The sequence below is a fragment of the Otolemur garnettii genome, unplaced genomic scaffold, assembly GCF_000181295.1.
Source record: "Otolemur garnettii isolate 467f Iridium unplaced genomic scaffold, OtoGar3 scaffold00117, whole genome shotgun sequence".
In the NCBI taxonomy this organism is placed as follows: domain Eukaryota; kingdom Metazoa; phylum Chordata; class Mammalia; order Primates; family Galagidae; genus Otolemur; species Otolemur garnettii.
Window position 1 is genome coordinate 56,132 of NW_003852512.1, and position 15,250 is coordinate 71,381.

Genomic DNA, 15,250 nt, shown 5'->3' on the forward strand with positions numbered 1-15,250 from the left:
AGACAGACTCTCAAGCTATTGCCCTAGGGTAGAGTGCTGTGGTGTTATAGCTCATAGCAACTTCAAACTCTTGGGCCCAAGGGATTCTCTTGCCTCAGCCTCCCAAGCAGTTGGGACTACGGGTACTCGGCACAACACCACGCTATTTTTGTTGTTGTTGTTGCAGTTGTCATTGTTGTTCTAGCTGGCCTGGGCCAGGCTTCAACATGTCAGCTTTGGTGTATGTGGCTGGCGTCCTACCCACTGAGCTACGGGTGCCGCCTCTTTGTTTTCTTTTTTTCTTTTCTTTCCTTCCTTTCTTTCCCTTTCCCTTTCTTTCACAGAGTCTCACTCTGTGCCCTGGGTGTCATCATAGCTCACACAGCAACCTCAAACTCTTGAACAAGGAATCCTCTTGCCTCAGTCTCCCGAGTAGCTAGGACTACAGGTGCTGCCACACACCCAGCTAGTTCTATTTTTAGTAGAGACAGATTCTCTGTGTTGTTCACGCTAGTCTTCAATTCCTGAGTTCAAGCAACCCGCCTGCATCAGCCTCTCAAAGTGCTAGGACTACAGGGGTGAGGCACCATGCCTGGCAACAATTGTTATTTCTTTAATTTAAAGCTGCTTTAAAATGTGTTCTGGTTCTAGGCCAGGCATGGTGGCTCACTCCTATAATACTAGCACTTTGGGGGGCTGAGGCCCGTGAATTGCTTGAGCTCAGGAGTTCGAGACCAGCCTGAGCAAGAACAAGACCCCGTTTCTACTAAAAATAGAAAAATTAGCCAGGATTCATGGTGAGCACCTATAGTCCAGCCATTTGGGAAGCTGAGGCAGGAAGATCACTTTTGAGCCCAGGGGTTTGAGGTGAGCCCAGAAATTTGAGGTTGCTATGAGCTAGGTTGACACCACAGCACTCTAGTTTGAGGCAACAGAATGAAACCCTATCTCCAAAAAAAAAAAAAAAAAAAAAAAGTGTTGTGGCTCTAAATAGAATTCATTCCTTCTACAAGTACTTATAAGGCCATATTAAGTATCGGACACTAGGGTTATAAAAACGTAGAGAAAGAGGTGAGCATCAATAATCTTCACAACTGCAAGCGTCGTTTTACTGCACATATACATATGTGTGGCCAACAATCCGTGAGGATTGCCTGTTATATTCATTAGATGGAAGCCAAGGGAGAAACTGTATGCTGAGTAAATAAATCTAAAGGAAAGCATCACTTTTCTCCTTTTCATTTTTCTTCTACCGCCCCTTTATTTCTGTTGTGCTTTTTGAATAATAAGAGTGTTCTTATCCTTGACCAGGCATTTTCTAGCTCCAGCATCTTGTATAGTTTTACACTTCTCCAGTTTTTTCCTATTTTCTATTTTTAATAATTGCTCTCTTTTTCAGACAAAAGGGTTCATGTAGATTGTATTCTCAGTATCTTTTATTGCTAAGCATGGTGCTTTTATACCGAGTAGGCCCTCAGACCTCTGGGTGCTTAGAAATATGGTTTTTGCTTCATCTATTTAATTCTCTAGCCCTACAGCTAAGGTTACAGTATAGGTTGTATATATATATATATACCCCATTTTTTTTGAGATAGTTTCACTCTGGCTCCCTGGCTAGAGTGCCATGGCATCATCATAGCTCATAGCAACCTCAAATTCTTGGGCTCAAATGATCCTCTTAGCTCAGCCTCCTGAGTAGCTTGGACTACAGGGGCCCGCCATGACACCTGGCTAGTTTTTTCTATTTTAGAAACTGCTGAACTCTGGCAATCCACTCACTTAGACCTCCCAGAGTGCTAGGATTACAGGTAATAGCACCATATCCAGCCTGTTATTTATTATATTGAAGAGGGATGAGATGAAAGAGGAAAAATAAAGCCATTTGCTTATAAAGGGTTTTTTATTTCTTATATTTGTTGGCAAAAGGGAAGCTCTTAAGTGTTGAATTTGGAATAGTGTATTGAGTCTCATTTGAGTGTTGGGGACATTTAGAAAGAAAATATTTTAAATCATCAAGACTTTTAAATGCAGAATATAATGGAAGGCCTATTTTTTTATCCTACTATTACATGCCTGAATAGCCATGAATTGGCAATTTTACACTGTCAGTTTTGAATTAAAGTTCCCTTTTCTTCCTTTTTTTTCTTTTATTAGCTATAAACATTCAGATGAAAACCAGCAAACCTGTAATGGACCCCCTATGGAAATTCCTAGAGAACACACCAATAAGTTGAATGTGACTTATACTTATTCTGTGAAATTTGAAGTAAGTATCCCATGTCATCATCTTAATTTTTTCCAAGTCAAGTATATAAATACCTAATATTCAAGCCTAAATTTTCATCTATTTAAAATTGTGTAACATAGCTGAGTCCAACAGCACAGGTAAATTCTTTCTGTTCAAACAATTCAATGGATAACCATTAAAGGGATTGTTGTATTAAATCTACTACGTTTCAGTTACTGTGCCAGGTACTTAACTTTTTTTTTAGTGCATGCTGAGGTTTGAAAGAGGTACATAGGTAAGTAGAGGGACATCTCTTGGGGCTAGCAGGCTGACTAGCTGCTCAAGAGACATAGCATGGTGTAGGGAAAAAGTACATACAATTACAGACAGATCTGTGATTCAAATTCAAACTATGCCACTTACTAGCCCTATGAGCTTATGTAAGTCACGTGATCTCTGAGACTTGGTTTCTTCTCATGTCATTTAATGAGCATTTTCAGAATATATAAAGCCCTCAGTGTAGTGCCTGATCCAGAGTAGGTTCTCAATATATATGGTGTTCATCATGGTCTGCACATCTAGGCTTTTTTTCTTTTATATATAGCTGTTTCTGTAAAGATGGTTTGTGTTTTTGGTAAAAAAAAATATAGTTACAAATAGATGTATTATCAACAGTCCCATGAATATTCTACTACCTCTGTGATACTTGTGCTTTCCAAAGGGTTTTCTGTTAACTAATTGCTTGCTATTATCTTTTCTTTATTTTTGTTTTGTATTTTAAAAGGTACGTGAAAAAAGGATTCTATGGTGAGGTTACTTTGGGCAGTGGTATGTTCAACAAGGTTAAAACAGGCCGAGTGCAGCAGCTCACACCTGTAATCCTAGCACTTTGAGAGGCTGAGTGTAGGTGAATCAAATGTGTATCATTTTTTTTGATTCACTTTTATTTATACTTGATTTTATATAAGGCTTTTTAATAATTTCAGATGTGCTTTTGTAAGACTGAAACTTAATCACCTTTTTTGGCACTAGGTCTCAAATGTCCTTAAACATTTACCCAGTAGTGCTTGGTTTGTGTCATTTCTGTGGACCACCTGACAGCCATTATAACCTGATTCTTCCTAATCTCATTCCGAAAGCAATTCCATGTTGGGGATGCTTTGTTTTTGTCCCTCTGTGTCACCTGTAGTGGTCATCTCCATTTTATAAATGAGGGTTCTGAAACCTAGAGAACTAAATTAATTTTCTCAGGATCATAGCTGGCAGGTGGTAGAAGTGATATTCAAACTCAGGTCTGTCTGGCACTCAAGCTCATAGTTTTTCCACTATACCATTGTGGCTTTTCTACATAAGTGTCCATTTTATTTTCTGCCTGCAGAGTTACTGTAAAGAAAATGAAAACCGTTTATGTTAGAAATGTATGTGTGTACCTTGAATCATCCAGCAAGAGGGCAGGTCTTGATCCTATATCCTGCAGTTTACACAAACTACAGGTGGTGAAAACAGGCTGTTGACTAGTCCAACAAGTTTAATCCAGTCTTCTAATTTTTGGGTGAAATAGAGAAGTATAATCTAGGGAAAGGAATGTAATACGCTACGAAGAAATAAAAAAAAAAAAAACCTTAGACCATTCAAAGCTTAAGTTATTATCAGAAGTTAATTTAAGACCGGAAGGCCTTATACATTTTTATTAGTTATTCATTAGCTATTAAAAATTTAAATGTAAGAACTCTTATGTTTACAGGAAAAGCCATGGAAAAACAGGTCTAAATTGAAGTTCACATTCACATCTTAAACCTATATGGTGTGGCGTTAGTAGTCTGTCTGTCTGTCAGGAGGCAGTTATAGCCATCAAAAGGACTGAAGTGGAAGTTCCGCGGCCATATTAAATGGTGGAATTTGGGGAATCGCCTTATTTGGGGTTAGATATCAACCCCTTGTTCCTCAATAGTCAAGTCCAATTCTGGAAGCTATTCTAGAAGAGAGGATTTTCTTTCGTCATTGAAATTTACTTGATGTGCTTAGAAAGCCCTTGTCTTCTCGAGGTGTTACACTAGAGGGAGCCAGATACCCTTGAGTTTGTTCTTTTTTTTTTTTTTTTTGAGACAAAGCCCCAAGCTGTCCCCCTGGGTAGAGTGCTGTGGCATCATAGCTCACCGCAACCTCCAACTCCTGGGCTCAAGCGAGTCTCCTGCCTCAGCCTCCCAAGTAGCTGGGACCACAGGCACCAACCACAACGCCTGGCTATTTTTTGGTTGCAGCCATCATTGTTGTTTGGCGGGCCTGGGCTGGGGATTCAAACCCGCCACCTTAGGTGTATGTGGCTGGCGCCTTAGCCACTTGAGCCACAGGCACTGAGCCCATCCTTGAGTTTGTATCTTGGCTCTGCCCCTTACTAGCCGTGTGAATTCGGTTAAGTTACCTTAAGCTTCTACTCCCTCATCTGAAAAGTAGAGATAAAATATTTGCCTTGTGTGATTGCTCTCAGAGTTAAGTGAGCCAACATCAAATACTTAGTGCAGTGCCTAGCCAAAGGTACACATAGACATTTCCTATTCCTCAGACGTGGTTCTCCCAGATCTAGGGGCAGTTGAATTACAGATGTCTTATACAACAGTAGCTCATGCATGCACAGAGTGGATTAGGCAGTGGGAATGTACCAAGCCATGATATTCTTTATCTGAACGCCAGAAAGTTGCTGTCATAATTGAGGGGATGATGTAAGGAAGAGTGGTGACGTATATCTCTGATGACGCTCTTTAGTTTCTTGTTTTGGTTGAAAAAATGTTTTTTTTTGTTTTTTGTCTTTTTTTTTTTTTTGAGACAGAGTCTCACTCTGTCACCCAGGATAGAGTGCCATGGAGTTAGCCTAGTTCACTACAACCTTAAACTCCTAGGCTCAAGTGATCTCCTGCCTCAGCCTCCCAAGTGACTGGGATTACAGGCCACAATGCCTGCCTAATTTTTTTATGTCTAGTACAGACAAGGTCTTGCTCTTGTTCAGGCTCTTGAACTCCTGAGCTCAATCAATCAGCTGGCCTTAGCCTCCCAGAGTGCTAGGATTACAGGCAAGAGCCACGGTGACTTTTTTGTTTTTTTTACAGTGCAGCTTTATTCAAATATATATGTTCATGTCCTTGTATAGATCCTACTGTCTGTATGTGTGAAGTTCTCTAGAGAGACAAAGCTGTGTGTTTGTGTCTGCTTGTTTGTTTAAGTTGAGATTTTTAAAAATCATACGTATACATTTGTTTTTAGTAATAGTATTCTGTATACTTTTGAATATATCCCTGTATCTAATTGTAGGTATTATTAATTTTTTATATAAGAATAAATGTATAATGTATGTGTGTATATGTGTGTATCTCTCCGTATAATATTTTTTTTAAGGCAGGGTCTCAAGCTGTCGCCCTAGGTAGAGTGCCATGGCATCACAGTTCACAGCAACCTCAAAGTCTTGGGCTTAAGCGATTCTCTTGCCTCAGCCTCCCAAGTAGCTGGGACTACAGGCACCCACCATAATGCCTGGCTATTTTTTGGTTGTAGTTGTTATTGTTGTTTGGCAGGTTCGGGCTGGATTCGAACCTGCCAGTTCTGGTGTATGTGGCTGGCACCCTAGCTGCTGAGCTACAGGTGCCAAGCTTCTCTCTGTGCAATATTAAAAGAAAAAGACTCAAACTCTAATAACATAATTTAAAGAGCTTTATTCTGAGCTGAATGTACATGACTTGCTTAGACCATGGCCTTAAAAGGTCCTGAGAAAATGTGTCTATGGTAGGTGGGTTACAGTTTGGTTTTATACATTCGTGGAGACAGGAATTACACATGTAACCACCACATTGATTACTTGCTGATTGCTAATGGAAAAATGTAATAATAAGTGAATAAGTAAATAAACATGAGTTCATGTAACATCTCTGACTCTTCATCCAGCACCACTGTATTTATTTTAGCCCTCTCCTCTTGTTTACTTTTTTTCCTGTTATTTATTTATAACATTTTTTTTTAGAGACAGAGTCTCACTCTGTCACCCTTAGTAGAGTGCTGTGACCTCACAGCTCACAGCAACCTCCAATTCCTGGGCTTAGGTGATTCTCCTGCCTCAGCCTCCTGAGTAGCTGGGACTACAGGCGCCCGCCACAATGCCCGGCTATTTTTTGTTTCAGTTTGGCTGGGGCCCGGTTAGAACCCACCACCCTCGGTATATGAGGCCAGTGCCCTACTCACTGAGCCACAGGCCCTGCTCTATTTGTAACATCTTTTGCTGAAAGTGAGAAACCTGGCTGTCACCATCTATAATATTTTATTTATTCAACCCTTGCATACATGGAGTTTCAGAACTGCTAACCCATATCCCTGTGAGAAGCAAATTTATCAACGAGAGTACAGTGTTTGTGTAGTATTTTTTGGGTACAGAAATATCTTATATATTTTTTCTGTATCAAGTCTGACCTCTGATATGTATTTTAATGTTTTACACTTACAGCTCATCTTAGGACCAGCCACATTTCAAGTGCTCCATAGCCACATGTGACTAAGTTCTCCCCTTTTGGCACAGATCTCAACCACCTCTCATGCAGCACCTGTCCCCTCCAACCTGTGCTTGTGCATGTTTTTGTCCTTTTGCTGCTTCTTATCATCAATAGAGAAAGTTTTGCCAGATTTGTGACATACATTGATTCTAGGTTCTTGACTGGGTGAACTACACTGTCTCACTGTCCCTTAGACTGTGGAAGCTTCCCGTGTTCCTCTTGATGCTCGAAGGCACAGGAGCAGTCCTTATGTGGGACTGGGGTGGGGGACCTGGACAGGAAGCCAGACTCTATGCACACATTGAACCACTTCCTGATGTTAGAGCTGTGCAGCAGCTGTGGAGCCTCAGCCACCCTCACCTGCCTCCTCTACCACCTTAGGGCAGCTACCTGCCAACTGCTGTATGGACTCAGAGCCTCTGATCATCAGCTGAGCTTGTGAGTGTGCAGCCCAATCAAGCAGAGACTAAACAGAGGCAATGTAATCATTTGTACTTTTAGAAGTTTTGTTATTTTGCTTTTTAATTATGCATCTTGCAAATGCACTTTAATACTTTCAGAAAATAATACATGTTCTCAAATGGGTGTAAAATTAGGAGTTTATAATATAATAAATTGTTCAGAAGGAGGGATGAGTCATAAAAATTAACATTTGAGTGCAGACCTTTTGTTTATCCATTTATATGACAAATATTTATTGAGCACCTATTATGAATTATGAGTTATGAAAATTGAGTGCCTATTATGAATTAGTGAATGCCAGGCTAAGGTGTTTCTATTCATGATGCTTTTACTTTTTTTTTTCCTGGAGATTCCAGTGACAATGCTTTTACTTAAAAAATTTACTGCTTTTATATCACCAATCAAAGGCTTTCTGGTTTCATTTTGATCACTAATTCTAGCTATATATATTTTTTTTTGGCCAGGGCTGGATTTGAACCCTCCACCTCTGGCATATGGGGCTGGTGCCCTACCCTTTTAAGCCACAGGTGCCACCCAATTCTAGCTATGTGTTTGAGTTCTATAAACTTTATTTAGGGTCTAGTCTAAGACCCTAGCAACATTTATAGCATTGTTTTTATTGGACAGTGCACTTCTGCTTTTCAGGCAGCGTGGGTCAGCAACTGAATTGGAAATCAGAAAATCCTGTTGCTGGCTTGCTTCAGACTCATACTAAGACCTTGACCAGGTTTATTTTCCTCCCTGGACCTCAGTTTGCCCACAGTGAAAAGAGGGAAGACAGGGAGGTGCCTGTGGCTCAAAAGGGTAGGGCTCTGGCCCCATATGCCTGAGGTGGCAGGTTCAAACCCAGCCCCAGCCAAAAAAAAAAAAAAAAAAAGCATTAAAATAAAAAAAAAATTAATGCTTTAAAAAAAAAGAAAAGAGGGAAGAGAACTGGATCAGTAGCTCTCAACCTTGTCAGATTAATGTCCCATTTTAATAAAAAGTGTTTTTCTTTCTTTCTTTCTTTTTTTTTTTTTGTGAGACAGAGTCGCAGTGTGTCACCCTTGGTGGAGTGCTATGGTGTCACAGCTCACAGCGACCTCAAACTCTTGGACTTAAGCAATTCTCTTGTCTCAGCCTCCCAAGTAGCTGGGACTATAGATGCCTGCCACAACGCCTGGCTATTTTTCTGTTGGTTGTCATTGTTGTTTTAGCTGGTTCAGGCTGGGTTCAAACCCGCCAGTCTTGGTGTATGTGGCCGGTGCTGTAACCACTGTGCTACGGGCCCTGAGCCAATAAAAAGTGTTTTATAATGTTCCTTTTACTATTCTATTTCTTTTTTTGAAACAGAGTCTGTTGTCATAGCTCACAGCAACCTCAAACTCTTAGGTTCAAGTAATCCTCTTGGTTCAGCCTCCTGAGTACTGAAACTACAGGTGCGCAACACGACACCTGGGTAGTTTTTCTATTTTTAGTAGAGATGGGGTCTTGCTCTTGCTCAGGCTGGTCTCAAACTCCTGACTTAAGCAATTCACCCACTTCAGTCTCCCAGAGTGTTAGGATTATAGGCATGAGCCACCATGCCCCTGGTACCTTTTACTATTCTAAAATGACACCAGTAGGTAAGAGAGAATGAAACTTTTCTATCTATATAATTTCAATAAAACATCAGTATAAAACCCTAACTGCAATATAATAAAGGAGAAATAAAAAGAAAGTAACTTTTAATAAAATTTAGTGTAGACTTCAGTGTTTGTCACATGTTTGCGCCTACGTGTAATCATCATAAAGGCAACAATAGATGGATATAAGAATGCTGTACATTGGTGGTTCAAATAAATACCACATTTTTCCAAATAATGCCTTTCTTTTCTTTTTTCTTTTTTTTATTTTTTGAGACAGAGTCTCACTTTGTTGCCCCCCTGTAGAGTACTGTGGTGTCACAGGTCACAGCAACCCCAGACTCTTGGGCTCAAGCCATTCTCTTGTCTTAGTCTCCTGAGTAGCTGGGACTACAGGCGCCCCTACAACGCCTGGCTATGTTTAGAGACAGGGATCTTACTCTGGCTCAGGCTAGTCTTGAACTTGTGAACTCAGGCAATCCACCTGGCTTGGCCTCCCAAGTGCTGGGATTAGAGGCCTAAGCCACTGCACCCGGCCTAATGCCTTTATTTTCTGAAATGTCAATTAATTAGTTCCATGCCAAACATAGCACTATTGTCTCTCAATTTACATGCTAGTTGCATTCTTGGGAAAAAATTTGATGCATATTAAAACCATGTAAAAATACTTTATCTGTAAAAGGGAGTTAGAATCTAGGCATGGATCATCATAAGCAGTTTTATACCCACATGAATATTGAGTGGAGCATTTGAAACAGGTGTAGGACACAGTTTGTTCCTTCTCAATTGTTTTTTGGGGGGACTTCTCAAATGGAAGAAGTTCTCAGTCCTCCATTGCAAGGGTTTCCCTGTGCGGTTGCAGGATATCTGGCTTTTTCCACTCTGTTGCTAAATACCAATAGCAACACCACACATTTTCATTATGCCCCCTAGGGGGTGCTGCTCCCCCTGTTGAAAGCGACTAGAGATGAGGTAGTTGCCTGTAAGTTTGATGCTTTGAGTCCCTGCATAAATTTTTATTGAATGAGATCCATCATTGGGTATTGTGTCATGGATCAAGAAGTCTTTTCTTTGTTCCTACTGTTGCTACTTGTGCCTCCACTATTACCAACATTAAAGGCTGTTTACCCAGAGATTTTATAAAGATTCATTCCTATGTCTTATAAAAGACTTTGAACTATGGAATGTAAAGATGTAGTATAATGTATTCATTTTAGATGGATTAAAAAATAGTTTCCACCACTTAATTATCTTTCTGCCTCTGTCATTTTGTTTACAAATGTTCCTTAGGATTTAAAAATAATCTCTTACAAAGGAAAGAGTAATATGTGTTAATGGTCTGTTATTTCCAGCAGATGGCAATGTTTGGTGCAAAAAAGGACTTAGTATAACAACTGCAGAATGTCTAGGCTGTGTTTGTATTTAAAATCCAAACCTCATAGTGCGTATTTGAAAGTATGGGTCTTCTTTTTTTTTTTTTTTTTTTGAAATCTACAAATTTATTTATTTTTAAATTTTTTTTTATTAAGTCAAATACACATAGATGATGAGTACATTTATGCATATGTGGGGTACAATGTGTGGTTTTTTTTTATTAAATCGTAGCTGTGTACATTATTGCCATCATGGGGTACAATGTGCTGGTTTTACATAGAATTTGAAATGCTTTCATCAAACTGGTCAAATTAGCCTTCACAGCAAAAGTATGGTTCTTTTATTTATTTATTTATTTTTGTTTGTTTTTTGAGACAGCCTCAAGCTTATTGCCCTGGGTAGAGTGCTGTGGCATCACAGCTCACAGCAACCTCCAACTCCTGGGCTTAAGTGATTCTGTTGCCTTAGCCTCCTGAGTAGCTTGGACTACAGGTGCCTGGCTATTTTTTAATTGCAGTTGTCATTATTTGGCAGACCTGAGCTGGATTCGAACCCACTACCTCTGGTGTATGTGGCTGGTGCCTTAGCCGCTTGAGCTACAGGTGCCGAGCCAAGTATGGTTCTTTTTTAAAAGACTTGATATGAGTTAACTCAATGAAGGCAGTGGATACTGGCTGATAAAGAGATGGGTGCAAGTCAATTTTGACAAATTAAGTCACGTTTTACCATTGCAACAGTATTGTAATAGATGGCTGAGATAAATCCCTTCATGAAATATTTATCCTTTGATGTAGCAGTTCTATAAATTAGATTTTCTTATGGGTTTTTAAATAAAGTTCATTTTGAAACAGTTTCAGGCTTACAGAAGGATTGTGAGAACAGTGCAAAGAACTCCTTGAGTCCCTTTAACCAGATGTCCTGATTGTTATCATTTTACCTCGTTTGCTTGTTTTACCTTATTCAGTCTCTGTGTGTCCATTAACATTAGTTTTTCTCTGGGTCTTTTGAGAGCTAGATGTTGCCTGGTTACTCCTAAATACTTCTGAGTGTATTTCCCTAACACAAGGTCACTTTCCTACACAAATAGCATATAGCCCTTCAAATTAGGACTCAATATCGGTATATTACCCGCCAATTTACATCCGTCCATTCAAATTTCACCAGCTGGGCAACAATGTCACTCTCTCTCTTTCTGGTTTATAGTCCTGTCCAGGATAATGTGTTGCATTTAGTTTTTGGTCTCCTCCAATTCCTTCCTTCCCTCCCTTCCTCCTCCTTTCTTTTTCCTTCTCTTCTCTTCTCTTCTCTTCTCTTCTCTTCTCTTCTCTTCTCTTCTCTTCTCTTCTCTTCTCTTCTCTTCTCTTCTCTTGATGGAGTGTCACTCTGTCACCCTTGGTAGCATGTTGTGGCATCATATCTCACAGCACCTTAAATTCTTGGGCTCAAATGATCCTCTTTCCTCAGCCTCCCAAGTAGCTGGGACAATAGGCACCCACCACAATGTCCAGCTGGTTTTTTTATTTTAAGTAAAGACAGGGTCTTGCTCTTGCTCAAGCTGGTCTCAAACTCCTGAGCTCAGGCAATCCACTGTGCCTGGCTTCCTCCAATTTCATACTCTTTTCTTTTTCTTTTTGAGACAGAGCCTCAAGCTGTCCCCCTGGGGTAGAGTGCTGTGGCATCACAGCTTACAGCAACCTCCAACTCCTGGGCTCAAGCAAGTCTCCTGCCTCAGCCTCACAAGTAGCTGGGACCACAGGTACCCTCCACAATGCCTGGCTATTTTTTGGTTGCAGCCATCATTGTTGTTTGGTGGGCCCGGGCTGGATTCAAACCCACCACCTTAGGTGTATGTGACTGGCACCTTAGCCACTTGAGCCACAGGCGCCAAGCCCAATTTCATATTCTTGAAAAAAAATTTTTTTTTGAGACAGAGTCTCACTATGTTGCCCTGGGCAGAATGCTGTGGCGTCACAGCTCACAGCAACCTCAGACTCTTGGCCTTAGGTGATTCTCCTGCCTCAGCCTCCTAAGCAGCTGGGACTATAGGCACCCACCACAACGCCCAGCTATTTTTCTGTTGCATTTGTCATTGTTGCTTAGCTGGCCCAGGCTGGGTTCGAACTCGCCAGCCTCAGTGTATGTGGCTGGCACTGTAACCACTGTGCTACGGGCACCAAGCAAATATTCTTGAAATTTTTAAGGGCATAGAACTTACATTCAGTAGGACAGCTATCAATCTGAGTTTGGTGTTTCTTCATGAATAGACTCAGGCCACGTGTGGCAGGGACACCATGTAAGTGATCCATCACATCAGGAGGCACATGTGGTTAACATGTCCTGTCACTGGGAATGTTAACTGTGATTGTGTGGTCATCAGGTTTTAACTGAAATTCATTGCTGTATAAAACTCATTTAAATTAATATCTATTCACTTGGATTTTTTTTAAGCAATGTATAGTGTCTTTCTTCATATGCCTAAACTTCAGAAAAAATATCTAAGGATACCCAATTTTAAATAATAAGTCATTTCAAGCATGGCTTGGTCAATGGTCAATTTGGGTCAGTTTTTTTTTTTTTTTTTGCTAAGAGCATGGCATTGATTTGAGAGGTAATAATGCTGCATTAAAGGCTTAAGTGTTTATTGAGAATTATCATTTATGATCATATTTTGGAGATATCTTGAAAGAAAACTATTGACGAGTTGAATTTAATCACACATCAGCAGAAACAGCTTGATTCATAATTATATTTTCTTGTGTTTTATTCAGTACTGAAAACTACAGTATTTAAAATACATTTTTATAAGCTTGTAGCTACATCTCAAAATACTTAGCATATGAAATGTAAAATATTAAAGTATTTCCTAAGAAAACATGATTTAAGTTAAATAAGGTTTTATAATCAAATAAAATAGCCTAATATACCTATTTGCAGAGGGTAAAGTTGGTGGGTTGCAGCGAAGCAAGTTTAGTTTTCCATTAAGTAGTAATATTACTAATACTTGATATGTACATGTGGTGAGGACTTCAAACCATATAGAAAAAGTGTAAATACATTTCTCCTTTCCTTTACCCTCCAATTCCTACTCTCTCCCTCTAAAAATATAACCTTAGGCCTGAAACAGTGACTCATGCCTGTAATCCTAGCTCTTTGGGAGGCCAAGGCAGGTGGATTGCCTGAATTCAGGAGTTTGAGACCAGCCTGAGTAAGAATGAGACCCTGTCTCTACTAAAAGTATAAAAAAACTAGCCAGATGTGTGGTGGGTACCTGTAGTCCCAGCTACTTGGGAGGCTGAGCAAGAGGATTGCTTGAGCCCAAGAGTCTGAGGTTGCTGTGAGCTATGATGCCACGTCTCTCTACCCAGGGTGACTGAGTGAGTCTGTCTCAAAATAAATAAATAACAAAAGTATAACCTTATCTCTTCTTATTTTCCTTGCAGAAAAATGTTTGAGTCTATAAGATATCATTTTCTTTGGGATAAATGGAATCTTATTATGCATACTTTTCACCTTTTTTAAATTAAATGATAGCTGTGTACATTAATGCAAACATGGGGTACAGTGTAGTGTTTTCATATACAATTTGAAATATTTTCATCAAACTGGTTAACATAGACTTTGTGTCATTTACTTAGTTATTGTGTTAAAACATTTATACTCTAGTTCTAGAAAAATTCACTTGTACCCTTGTTAGACAGACCATATAGGTGATCTTTCCAGTAACCCTCCCACCACCCATCAGTCCTTCTCCCCACCTCTCCCCCACCCTCTCCCCATATTCTTGGGCTAGAATTAGGTTGTAGCTTTCATTTGAGAACTATACTTTTCACCTTTCTTTTTTCACTTGTGCAATTTCATAGATGTACCATCACCTATAGATGCATACCATTTCTTTTAATAAGTATGTAGTACAGTAGAACCTTCATAAGTTGACCACCCAAAGAACTGTAGCAAATTGGTCAACATATGGAGGTAGTCACCATAAGGAACGAGGCCTACGGTACTGATACATATTTGTGGTGCATGTCTGGTCTATGAAAATTAGGGCAACTTAAGGAGGTGGTCAGTGTAGGGAAGTGGTCAGCTATGGAGGCTCTACTGTATTTCCTTGTATGGATTACAGTAGTTTATTCTCATTGTGGTGGACTTTTTTTGTAGTTTCTAGGTTTTAAATTTATAAACGAACCTAAAGTGACTCTCATTATGTGCATCTTTATGTACCTTTACAAGTATCATATGAAGTTGCAATAAACATGGAAATGTGGTTAGGACAAAAGGGACAAAAGAAAATAAGTATGACGTGGATTTAGAGTCACAGAAAAATAACACCAAAAAGGTGCTATTTCTGATGAATAGCAGTGAGCTAAAATTATTTTCTTCTTAGTCCGTTTTGAAATGATATAGAAATCCAGTATATGAAAATAAGATAAAAATGTCAAGGTAGGCCATGGTGGCTCACATCTGTAATTCTAGCACTTTGGGAAGGTAAGGTGGGAAGATTACTTGAGGGTAGAAGTTCAAGACCAGCCTGGACAACATAATGAGACTCCATCTACAACAAATAGGAAAAACAGCTAGATGTGAAAAATATAGAAAAATACAAAAAAAAAAAATAGCTGTAGTTCAAGCTACTTGACAGGCTCTGAGGCAGGAGGCTCACTTAAGCCCAGAAGTTTGAGGTTGCAGTGAACTATGATGATGCGACTGCACTCTAGACATGTGACAGAGTGAGATCCTGTCTGCCCCCCCCCAAAAGTCAAGGTAGATCACAGGATTCACATGAGTTCATGAAGTTAGAAGTAAAGAAATAGAGAAAGCATGTGCAAAATAGTTTTTATCTGTTTCAGGAATATAAGCAGCAAAAGGTCAGTTGAAGTTTGGTCATATGATTTGTATTTTTGTTTTAGGAAAACAAAAATATCAAGTGGGCCTCTCGATGGGATTATGTTTTGGAGTCTATGCCTGATACCAACATTCAGTGGATTAGGTAAGCTCTTCCTGAAATAAAGTAGCTTCAGAGTGGGAAATGTAAGTGTACGTGTATATAATATTTTATATATATATATATATAT

At 39.6% G+C, this 15,250-nt stretch overlaps 1 protein-coding gene across 1 annotated transcript in view; it reads left to right on the forward strand.

The window, feature by feature from the left end:
• LOC100945497 (transmembrane 9 superfamily member 2-like) overlaps nt 1-15,250 on the forward strand; it is an 85,199-nt gene that overhangs the window by 38,329 nt on the left and 31,620 nt on the right. The window contains 2 exon segments of the mRNA XM_012809920.1: nt 2,134-2,245; nt 15,086-15,165. Of these exon segments, the coding sequence (XP_012665374.1) occupies nt 2,134-2,245; nt 15,086-15,165 (192 nt within the window).